This window comes from Haliotis asinina, chromosome 8, assembly GCF_037392515.1.
Source record: "Haliotis asinina isolate JCU_RB_2024 chromosome 8, JCU_Hal_asi_v2, whole genome shotgun sequence".
Classification (NCBI taxonomy): Eukaryota; Metazoa; Mollusca; class Gastropoda; order Lepetellida; family Haliotidae; genus Haliotis; species Haliotis asinina.
In genome coordinates, this window is record NC_090287.1 from 11,790,903 (window position 1) to 11,803,711 (window position 12,809).

Genomic DNA, 12,809 nt, shown 5'->3' on the forward strand with positions numbered 1-12,809 from the left:
TGTCTCTTAAACATTCGGTCTGGTTTTATATTGCTGCTGCTGTTGCTGTTGCTGTTGCTGTTGCTGCTGCTGTTGCTGCTGTAGCACCACCACTACGTAGAGTGTGCACACCGTGACTGTTATGTTTTGTAAGAAATGGAGACAATGCATTCAAGGACAGTTCCTTGAAAGACAGAGGATTGATGCCTTTTCTTAACACATAACCATATACGCATTTGTTGAGGCCCGCTGAGGCTTCTGAAAACAAGACATGTTTCCAAACAATGAACCGGACACAGTTCCGACAGGCTTATATTGATAATGAGCCAACCTCAGTCACTATGTCCCTCATATAGGTCATATCTTTGCAATTATTTTGCCATTAGCATGAAAATTAATGATTTTTATGTTTTTTTCGAAGGCCATTTTAATAGGTAACATCGCTGGGTGAACTTGCACACAATAAGTGGAAGCACGATGTCATGAACTCCACTGACTGAACTATTCAGTCATGTAAATATGTCACAAACTCGTTAATACATCGTCGTTGTGATATGGTATATCCATCACGCAAATCAATATTCATAACAAATATTGTATCAAATATTGTGGTCGGGGTTTTTAACAGATCAAAATACAAATTCATTAAATAATTCCAATAATACTATATCATTTTCCGGAATAGGTTTACACCAACGACGAGCTGCTCTCTGATTGGTCAAAAATAAAACACTAGTATTATTTTCATTTCGTGGCGAGATATATCGTTTTGGTGCGAGACTATTGAGGGTGAAGGACAAACATGGTGAACTCGATCACTCTATACCGCTAATTTCACAATATATTCGTGTATTGCAGGTAAAGGAATACCCTATTTCATTTGAGAGGTTGTAGAACGAAAGCGGAATATCTAGCGATTACAGAAAGGTTATGTTTTTTCACCGATCGGGTGTTTTAAGTGAAATACGTAGTATTTCTTCTCCGAGAGGCGATGATTTTCGTAGGCAGGTTATTGGCGTACTAATGAAAAAGTTGTCTTTTCCCGAGGTCCAAGCGAAGTTACTCGGTGCATAGTGCACCGAATTTGATACTTTTTGATTTATTCGAAAGGAAATTTATCTGCCTTTATTTCAGGAAGAACTGCGGCTGTGTATTCCAAACTTTCCTACCCAGAATTCGCCCATAATCGAGAGTGGGGTGTTGGACAACTTTGTGCGCGTTATATCCCTTTCCTTCTTTGTAAGCATATGTCAATGTAGGCTTGTCGGACCCAGGGTGTTCTATTTCCAGCAATAGCCCGTGTGACTCTAACGTATACCCAATGATACAATGAAATGTCCAGAAGTGAAGTGGTGCATTCCGATCATTTCCATTTGCATCAATTAGAAATCCCTGTTCAAACATCTTACAGAAAATACAATGACTACTGCGTACATTAAACGATCACAGAAAAGGGATGGTAATACTAAACTGTAATATATGTTTGCCAACTTTAATGAGTACTGTAATTAAAATTATTCTTCAGTTTATTCAATTTGTTGATATAATATTGAAACAATGACGTTACATTATGACGTAAGAAGCAATGTTGTTTTAGTTGAGTGTGTTGTTTCTTGCAAATTCTATTACTCTCGCAAAAATAATGCGTCGTAGAACGCTATTTTTAAACGAGGTTATTTGTCATCAAATCCGACAAAGACTATCAAAGCAAGTCCTCCGTTCGATTAGCTTTAAAGGGTACTGCAACCACAAAAACACCCTAAAACAACATGATTAAAACACAAGTTTAATTTATATATGACATATAAGATACAATTCCGATTGTGAAACAACAAACTTATCAGTGTACATTCGCAAATCAAAACTGCAATGTTTTGTGCTTGGGTTTGCTACCATCAAAAAGAAGCAGCCGCTATACCGATCCCAGTCAGAGCGTGTGGGCGTGCATTCAAGTGTAGCGATGACTTTTAATTGGTTGGATCATTTGCCGATACGGTCGGATGCATGTATATAATAGAGAATATGGGTTTAGTATATACATACCCATTTATTCTGCATTTGCGTTCGATCAAATCAACAAATACTGAGATGGTGAACTACTGGCTGGCTGGATTATGCCATTCGTCCAAGTACAAATGAGGACTTGAAACTGACAATCTGAGTTTGCACTGGTTTCCATCCGATCAAATCAACCGAGAAAAATGGACGCAGTTTGTTTGTAATCAGCAGACATCATAAAATCCCATGTGTACACATGTGACATCTGCCTGCTCCATAACTACATAATGTGACAGAGACAGAACAAGAGCCAAGTGCAAGAGCCATTAAAGCCGTATAGCCTCACAGGTGTTAAATAACTGACCACTGCAATTTGAACTTAAGTTGTGTATGGTATGTTGTTATTAGCAGACAGACAGACACAAGCTAAACATTTTTTTGAAAATGATATTAGTATTTCTAATGCTATAATTTCTTGAAACCTTGGTTTGCGAATGTGCCAACCCCCGAAAAAGCAAGATGTGGAAAAAATAAGAAAAAATATGAACCAGTGTATATTTTTTACTGCAGACCCAACATGCTTGTAATCGCCATAGAACCATTATTATTTATTCTCTGGTAACCATGGTTGGTGGTACAAGAGCCAGTACAGTGTTACATATGCAAAAAACAAATGAAAGATAAGTAATAATATACAGTATATAGATTGCAAAAAATCTAATGGAAGATGGTTGCAGCTAGTCAGAGTTTGTGTGTCATAGAGGGTCTGATACTTTTGATACGGTGCTGACTTAGTCACTCAATACCGTCGAAAATGTAACGTAACGTAAGTTATTATAAAACGTGAACTCGATGTATAGATAATGTCAAGTGACACGAGACACACGATTACAACTACACAGTTGTCTCCCCTTCTAACCACCCCACCCTCTCCCCCCTCTCTCTCTCTCTCTCACACACACACATGCACATAAACAACCTTGCAATGTATCACCATGCAAAGCCATGCCAACATAGCAAGGACTAGTTGCGTAGATATGTACGCTATATAACTATCCAATTATAATAAAATATTGACGAAAATCCTGCTTATTAATACCTCACAGCAGTGTGCCCAATCCTGAGCTGTCTCAATAAAAGTCACCTTGGTGATGTACATGATGGGCCACAGTATTCCCGAAACAATTTATTGTCTGTGTATATAGATTCATGTCGACTGTTGGCATTGTCGTAAACACATAGGATTGGTGTACGTAATCTAATATTGAATGGAATAAATACATTAAAGCCGGGACGCAAATAATAAATGTTGACGTATGATCCTTGTAAGATAATACGTTGGTCAATGAAACAGATACAGTAAACGTGGTATGGGGACATTTCGGCTCGTGTCAGCTGCAACAGAAAGAGAGACATATGTGACATCTAGTACATTATGCGGTTGATGAAGAGGATTTGGGCTATTCTTCTCTCTGCGAGTACACACACACACACACACACACACACACACACACACACACACACACACACACACACACACACACACACGCACGCACACACCGCACACACACCACACACACACATGAATTATTGTGGGTAACAAAATTTATTTATTCAAGTGGTACATATTGCTATAATCAGAAACACAGAGTGTTGTATAAAATGTTTGATTATCAAGCCTGTCAGTTCACAGAACAAAATTCACTGTACATTGCAGAACAAAATGCACACAGTCAGCTATATACAATATACTGATCAGTACGACGAGCATATGGATGGCAACTTCTTCTTTATTGAATAACACGACGTTTCTTGGCTACTTCTTGACCCTTCTTCAGTTGATTACAATCAACGAGTATATGCAATCAACATTTCTTCATTGCTTAACACGATGTTTCTGGGTTTCGAATTCATCTTACAATAAAGAGCAAGTTATATACTCGTCTTATACATTTACCGTCTTCTAAATGCCTCTTAATAATCTTAGTATACTGATTTGTGCATTTGACGCAGCAGATCTTGAGCATGTACTATACGATTAAGGAGGACATGATACATTATAGGTGACAGGTGTCAGCCCCTGATTATTTAAGCCAACATGATTTGCGTAACCAACAGTGGATTTGGGTAATAATGCGATAACATTGGAGGACGCCATTTGGTCACGAGACGGAACAAGAAATACGCATAACAGTCAGGCCCAGATTTCCAGAAACGCACTTAAGACTCAGGTGATTTTTAAAATAAAAATATCCAAAGTATTTTATTCGCTAAACTCAATTTGTCTACTATGTTTCAGTTTAATATCGATTCCAGTCCATTCCTGGAAATGCGTTAAGTCAACTCGGACTTAACTTTTTATCGAGAATTCGGTTTTTTCGAGGGACCCGTTAAGGTCCGGGGTAGAAGGCTTTCAGCAATCCATGTTTGCTATAAAAGGTGACTATGCTTGTCGTAAGAAGCGACTAATGGGATCGGGTGGTCAGGATCGCTGACTTGGTTGACACATGCCAACGGTTCCCAGTTGTGCAGATCGATGCTCATGTTGTTGATCACTGGATTTTCTGGTAAAGTCTCGATCATTTACAGACCGCTGCCATATAACTGGAATATTGCTGAGTGTGGCGTAAAACTCAACTCACTCATTATTTAGGAAAGGGTCTGCTTCTGAGCAAGATTATCTACTACATTAGAAGGCGCAATATTGATATGATAATTTTACCACTTCATTGCAAATTGTACACCGACATACAGTCGGTATGTTAGTGCGTATGTAGCTATTTATGTTATTCTAGTTTCAAAATATGAAACAATAATTTTGTCTAGAAGGCAAAACCACATGGAATAGCCCTAATGTTCTGACTAAGAGCCGATCTGTCAAATTATTCTGGACTTGAATAGGACCTGTATAATAAGTTCAGTTTTCGACATTCGAAGGGACATTACTCGTGTAGGCTTAAATACATTTGACATGTTTGACATTGCCTGTTTCAGAGGGATCTCTGCATCCAGCAGTTATGGCTGTTTCCTCTTGTGACAAGTGGTCAGAGGCAGGTAAATACAATCTAAATGAAACATGCCTCTGTTCACTCAACAAGGAAAGGGTACCAAAGTGTGGGTGAATGTTATACAACCCTTGATCCTTTACAACTGTCTTTGATTAGTCATTCATGGTACGGTCTAGAATGTCCAGTACGTCATGCAAAATGACAATTGTTATACATACTGAAGGAAGAATATAAGGGATCGCACGGAAGAACAAGTGTATGTTCATTGTATGTTCATTGGCCACGTGTGGGGCATGGGGTACCTCAACCCATGGTCCCCTCGTGACCAGTGAACAACGTATTTATTTTAACGAACACTTCAATGTTAATTCGGAACTGTTTGAAGCATGGGTATCGGATTGTACACTTCAGTCAACCTGTGTGATCAAACGATTCCAATCTTGCATCTTGCTGTTTCTTCCCGTAGGTATTGTCTTAGTAGAGTCGCCGAGATGTAATTACACTGCTTAATATTCCCAGGGACTACATTTGAACGTTTGGTCAAAATTTATTTATTGGAAAGAGATCCAAATATTTTCGTAACCATAGCTAGATTTTGCTGACAACTTAAGACAAACAGATTTTGAGTTATCTCCCTTCCATCGATTTCTGTTTGCAAAACATAGGTAATTTCCGTGCATCATGCGTCATTTAACGTTATTCGAGATAAAAAAAGTAACTATGTATAAATATAGACATATACGGTATAGTCATATATGTACTACAAACAAAAAGTACTTGAACACCCTAAATTTGGAAACTTAAACTTGTGAGGCCGTTTAATCTCTAAGGTAAATGCAACTTTTTGTGTGCTTAATCAGTTAACCGTGACTATGGCAATGTGCTGGTGTGTATGTATGTATGTATGTGCGTGCGTGCGTGCGTGCGTGCGTGCGTGCGTGCGTACGTACGTATGTATGAACGAACGTATGTACGTGCGTGCGTGCGTGCGTGCGTGCGTGCGTGCGTGCGTACGTACGTACGTACGTATGTATGAACGAACGTATGTACTCAGGCACGCACACATACATATAGCCTATAAGGCCCACCTACGCCAAGTAACCCGGCCTTTTTGTCAGCATATGGGCCTTACAAAATTGAGTCATGTAACATGTTGTGTATGTATTCATATCCTTTTATTTCGGTGAAAAATGCATAATATTACAATGTTACAAACCAGACAAACACCTGACTGAGGTAGAATAAGAGTATTCGATATTCAGCAAGGGGGCTTAACGGGTTTTGAAGCAATGATTATTTCAGAAAGCAATGGCATTAGACAACTCTACCTCAAGTGTACCCAAACAAAAGAATTCTCAGCACATGGCCATGGGGGGAACCTACATAGATTTTCCTCTGTTCACACTTTACCATATGGTCATGACATTACATTTCCCGAGTTTGTGGGCATTATTCTTAACAGCAACGACATCAGAAAGCAATTTACAGACATTTTAATCCTGTTCACAGACACTGTGGGTTTTGTAATGTTGACTACGACTACACAAGGACGATGGAAACGTTTGTAGATGACATGGTGTTTATAAGTAACGCTCTTGGACTGCTGGACTATAATGCATCAAAGAATGTTGTTTTACAAAGGGGTCTAGTAGGAGTGCGTGCTGTGATTCACGAAAATTCGATGAGCCTGTTTCATTTAAGACGATCTCTTATGGAAAGGTGTAGAGTGACACTTACTGAAGGACTCCGTGTAACCTGGAAAAGATGGCACATGGAATGATATCAATGAAAATCCCGTTTCCATTAACAGCAGATGATGCTAATGTGACTTTTTAAGATTCAATGAACTAGCTCAGAAGGCACACACTATGTCTGAACGTCAAGACATGTCGGTGGGAAACAGACAGCTCTGAGAGAAGCATATGGGTCACTGCCCCATGAGGTCAAGGTCAGACTGAGGAGAGGACGCTCTTTGAACCAGAGGTTCAGATGCTTGAATATGCCTGATTTTGTCTTTGGGAAATATCGAAAGGATGACAGTTTAGCTTTTTTGACAATCCATTCCTTTGAGATCAACTTGTTTGATAGCCCTCAAATCAAGAAGAAATAATATCTACTCCATACGACAAGATTACGACAAGATTATGCATACGACAAGATTATGCAACACCATACTAATGAGCTCCTACATTTGGAAAACATCTTAGCTAGCATTGCATCACCACTACCCCGAACATCCTGTACAACTAACAGTACAGATTATCAACAAAACCTGGAAATCCACCTTTCACGTAGATGCGCCCTTCATCATCAGCCTCCTTACAATGGAACCATCAACAACAAAGTTCAGAGACGCCTGAAAACAACAAGCAAACACAGATGTAGTTGTCAAGAGGATTAACTCGAGACGCATCCATAACATCCTTAAGACCTCGGGAAAACCACCAGCTAGTCAGAAACAGCATCCACGGGGTATGATGCACAACGTTCCATGTAGTTGGTGAGAGGCCTTTGTAGAGAAACATCCAGACCCCTCAAAACCCGAAACAAAGAGCTTCCGACCTCAGTATGAAAACTTGACGCCAAGTCAAGACCAGATCTCAGACAATCCCGACCACAGCATCCAGTGAGTCAAACGCCTAACAACCAACTTCAAAGACTAAAAAATCAGAAACATTAAGGAGGATATCTTCAACAAAAGACTCCGACTATCAAACAACCGTGGCAAGGCAATTACGTACCTCCTGTATACCATCAACTGTATACCATTGTTTGTTCTACAGGCTTCTCTCACAATCACATGAGTCTAAATAACTTTGTTCATACAGCAGGCTTTGTGGGTTAACGGTGCTATCTGATCTTTAGCACGGTGTAGTTACCTGGCTTCAGCATGAGTTACTGCAGTTCTAATTCCCATTGTATTGAATACTACCCATCAAAAGTTTAGACTCACCCCAGTCAATATAGTATCTTTCTCCAATCAACTTTTCAAAACCTAATTCCATGAAGTCTGATGGATGTAAACATTTTGTTTACATTCGACTCAATGTCCTATAAATGAAACTTGAATCATTAAAATAATCACTATAATGAGTTTTATACAATATCAAACGTTTGGAAAATGGTAATTTTCTATCGAAACTTTACACCAAAACGCATCTGTTAACAAGTATGGTACAAACCCGTGCATTTGGTCGATAACAAGCATGATCCTCGTGCATTTGGTCTGTATAAAAGTTTTGGAGGGATCCGTGAACTTTGTTGTTACATTTCACTTCGATGCAACTATGGGTAGATCTGTGATCGTTTGTTAAACAACTTTTATCCTAGGATGGATACAATTCCGAGATTCAAAGCGTCCATTGGCAACGTAAAATTCATTTGCAAGCTTAAGTTCACTATATTTCATTTAATCTTTGTTAAATGTAAGTGAGATTCATCGGTACGGTTTCACTGTAAACAGACTATAATTAGGATGACATCTGTCAGACGAGCCATACCACCAGTTACCAGATTAGGTTTCTCTTACGGCAAACTTGGGTTTGCTGAAGACCAGTTCTAATGTCTAAGTCTTTGTACAAATTCGGAACTTTCTAATGTAAAGAAAAGGGTGGTCGTTTTCTCCAGATGTGTCCATAAACTAAAATCCAAAACCGTCACGTGAAAGGTATAAATTATCAGTTGGTGAATTTCCTATATCAGGCTGCTTGGAACGGGAATTCTGTTCGGGAATTCTGTTCGGGAATTCTATTCTACCAAAAGGCCGCAACAAAGCGATGCTGGCATTCTATAGTTAGGAGGTGTCAAGTTGATTTAAAGGTATTTTTATTTCAAAATGTGCTGAAATCTGGATGGGCGAACAGGCCAAGAAGCTTATATTAACGCCGTTCCAGTACATTAAAGCGTTCCAGTAGGTGGACATATAGATGAAATAGTTCGAAGACAAAGATCAATAATTGGAAAATCATGTAACATCTAGATTCTATTCAATATATATGCATAGATCATAATCACTAAAAACGGCTACTTTTCGAAATGAAATGGTGTAATAGGTTGAGAATATCACTATTTATTAAGTTATTCAATGCACCATTGCCGTATAAAGTTGTTTTAACATCATATCCGTGAGTATGACAATACATAGTGGACCTTAGATTCGTATAGTTCTGACAATCAAAGAGATAGTGGAGAACGTCTTCGTTATCATGGTCGCATGAACACTTAGATGTTTCCGATATGTGCCACTTGTACACACACTTGATGCGACAGAGGATGATTTGACAAAATCTCGTTCCAACATTCAAATCAAAGTAATTATGAGTTTCTGTTGGGTTTATCGTTGATTTAATTTGACTGACGGAAGCAACATAAACAAATCCAACAGGCAATGAATTCCACGACATAATCGTACTTGGTAAAACTGTTTGTGAATGTCTCTATGTTCTACAGTTAATAGTTTGAATAGAAGTACTATTCCTAAGATTATAGTTGCTTTGTTCAAATACTCTTCCTGGAACAAGATTGTTCAAATAGTTTTGAGTCAGACGATAATACACTTTACAAAACGTTATGAGCTCAGTGTCTTTCTTTCAGTGTGCTATAATTGGTTTCCCTGTATAGTTTATCACGATATGGATCTTAAGGCGTCTAAATGCAAGTTCTCCAGTAAGTTTGCCAGTTCAGTCGTACAGTTATCCCAGACATGACTGCAGTAATCAAAAGGTGGTAAAATAAAGGAATTATATAAGGTGTTTAGAGTTTTCCGATATAAACGGTATTTAAAACTTCTCAGACAATTGATCATTGGACTAATTTTCTTTATGTCGCCTATATGTCCTTTCCAAGAACAATCGCTTTGAAGTGTAATACCTAGATGTTTATGGTTGTCAACTTCTTTAATAATTTCGCCATTCATTAATACGTTCGGCCTGACATAGTTTTGCGTTTTTCGAGTGAACGTTATACTCTCAGTCTTACTAGGGTTAAAACTAACTTGCCACTTTTTAGCCCAATCTGAATTTTTTGCCAAATCTCTGTTTATAAATTCCGGCTGCTGTGACTTGGTCATCTGTTATCGTATATATCGATGTATCATCTGTAAAAAGGCGAATGTTGCAATATATACTGTCAACAATGTCATTAATACAGATGATAAACAGAAGCGGACCTAAAACGGAACCTTGTGGAATACCACCTTCCACTGTTTTAATATCTGAACTGTTAGTTAATGGTACGAATCGGGACAGTTCGTATGAAAGAGTCTTCTCTTTGGAATTTTGGACATTGCTGGAATAATGCGGACGATCGCAATTTCACGATAATCAGATTAATTTGTGCAATAATTTAACATCCCTACCCTATTTTATTATGTCGGACATATGATTTCGACAAATGCTATTTATTTTGTTAGCTTGAGGCCTATGTCCATACAATTCGAAGTTAATATGAGAATAGACATTCTATGAACGTAAAACTGATAATGATACCACGAGGAACTAATTTGGAACCTTGAATGGGACTGCCTCTGGTTTTGAAATGATTTCCATGATTGTGAAATCCACTTTCACATCATGAACAAACAAACACTGAATTTGAATTGCTAGACATGGCTAATGTAACAATAGCGTCTCTTTTAATCTTTCTGAACATGATGACATCCCATTTTACAGTTACACAAACTGTATATGTGAAATGGTGATACCTCCTCATCCAAAATGCTTCGGTGAAAGGTCAAAGGCGCCAACAGTCACTGTGCCATTCTAGTCTGACCCCTCGTAATCGAACAATTTCACATTCTGTCACACTGTAACCGACGTCACGATGCATGTCAGTTATCAGCACCTCGGACAGCCTCCCACAGTAAACTACTCTGTTGCTTGGTTTGCGGTTGCTTCATTCAGAAACATCACTGGTAGAAACATCACTGGTAGAAACATCATTGGTAGAAACATCACTGGTAGAAACACCACGTTTATGTTTTCGGACGGATAAAATGTATCAAAGTTCGACTCACAATTTTACTGTTATGTTCGCAATATTTACATTCCCACAATGCAATCGTTGAATGTGGCTTGACAAGTCAGTTTCATCTGGGGGCACTGATCTACATTTACGTTGGTAGTAGAAATAGTAAAAATACCCGAAATCGTTTGCGTTAATAAAAAATGTAACTAAACTAATTTAAAGAAGATATTTAATCCTGCATGTCTTAATTCGACGTTGTGTAGACCAAGCATTAATTAATATTTCAACCTTGTACTCTATTGTGCATTATAATCATCCAAACTTATTATGAAAGAAACTAAACTTTGCCTTTTTATACTCACCAAAGACAAACTCTGGTGTGGAATCGTAGTCAAACATTTCAAATTCAGGTTCAAAGAATGTCCTTAACGTGACCTTAGTTTCATAAGTAAGGGTCCCATAAGCCTCTCTAAGAGCCATTTGTTTTCCCTTTAATAACACATTAGGATCAGACCTAGAATGAGCATTTAGAGCTAATTCCACGAATTGTGTGTATGTTATGTCCTTCCGTTTCGCTTCAGCTGGAAAAGGTATCTCCATTGAAATCATTCCACGTATTTGCCATCTCTTCCACGTGACACGTAGACCTTGGTCCATGATCACTCCACATTCTTCCATGCCTTTCCGCCTGACTCCAAACAAGTTGCGTGCATTTCTGTAGAACATTCCGTCCACACCGTGAAGACCCTCCTTCACTACAACCTCTCGTGTGGAATTGTGTTTCATCATACCTAAAGCCTCAGCTACATAAACCATGTCTTCAACGAAGGTTTCCATTTTACCAATGTAATCATATCCAGAGGCACAGAATGCACATTGTCTGTGTATTGGAACGAAATGATTATCATTTAGTATATGTCGACCGTTCCTATGAAGAATATAGTCCACAAATTCTGCAAATGTAATGTCAGTACCACATGTAGTATTCACCGGTAGAGTTCTGTTCTTGTAGCGAATTACCTTCAAGCAATGGTATCCGGTCCCTTTCCAGTAATGCGGATTTACAGAAAATATTTTATCCACATATCCAGACAATAACCGTGTATATGGGTTTCTAACAAATGTATATTTTATAGTCGATCTATACAATCCCTGCGGTAAAACAGTGGATTTCACAAACCATGACTTCTTTAAACTTGTATCAGGAATTCTGTTATATGCGGTAAGCATTCTCATCCAAAACATGGTTGCAGCTTTTGGTGTGGTGCATATTGAAACCCGCTTTTGGACGTTGGTCTTTGAAGCAGCCGTTTGTTTGCGAAATGTGGACATGTGAAAATACTGATAGTGTTTTTGACAAGATTTCTGAAGTAATTCCCGTCTTTTAAAGAATCTGTTTTCAAGTCTACTCTTCTGACTTTGGTAAAGAGATGAACGGGGAGTCTTCATCTTCTGACTTTGGTAAATAGATGGACGAAGGCTCTTCATCTTCTGACTTGGATAAAGAGGTGGACGAAGGCTCTTCATCTTCTGACTTTGATAAAGAGGTGGACGAAGGCTCTTCATCTTCTGCAAGAAAAACAATACAACACAAGGTACGTTATAACACATCGTTATCCATGTTATAAACGCGAAGAGCGGTTATATGGCGGTGGTATTTGTCATGAAAGTCTTAAACAAAATGTATGAGTAGAAGACTTGTCAAAATACATGTACTCATTATTATTCTGCCGTTTAGCTAGAGTAATGACAGTAACAACTGTGATTCGTGCATATTATGAGGCTTGTGAAGATCCGAGTGCGACGTGATCTTCATCAATCGATGCTTATGGATCGGATGGTCAAACTCGATGATGTGGT

General features: G+C 38.5%; 1 protein-coding gene and 1 pseudogene across 1 annotated transcript; one reads left to right on the forward strand and one right to left on the reverse strand.

Annotated features, from left to right (window-relative positions):
• Positions 1-6,274: 6,274 nt before the first annotated feature.
• LOC137294431 (uncharacterized) lies at positions 6,275-7,070 on the forward strand (annotated as a pseudogene).
• Positions 7,071-11,261: 4,191 nt separating this feature from the next.
• On the reverse strand, positions 11,262-12,515 carry LOC137294432 (carbohydrate sulfotransferase 13-like). Its single transcript, XM_067825441.1, has one exon. It carries the CDS (start codon positions 12,513-12,515, stop codon positions 11,262-11,264), a length of 1,254 nt encoding a protein of 417 aa, XP_067681542.1.
• Between the last annotated feature and the right edge of the window lie 294 nt (positions 12,516-12,809).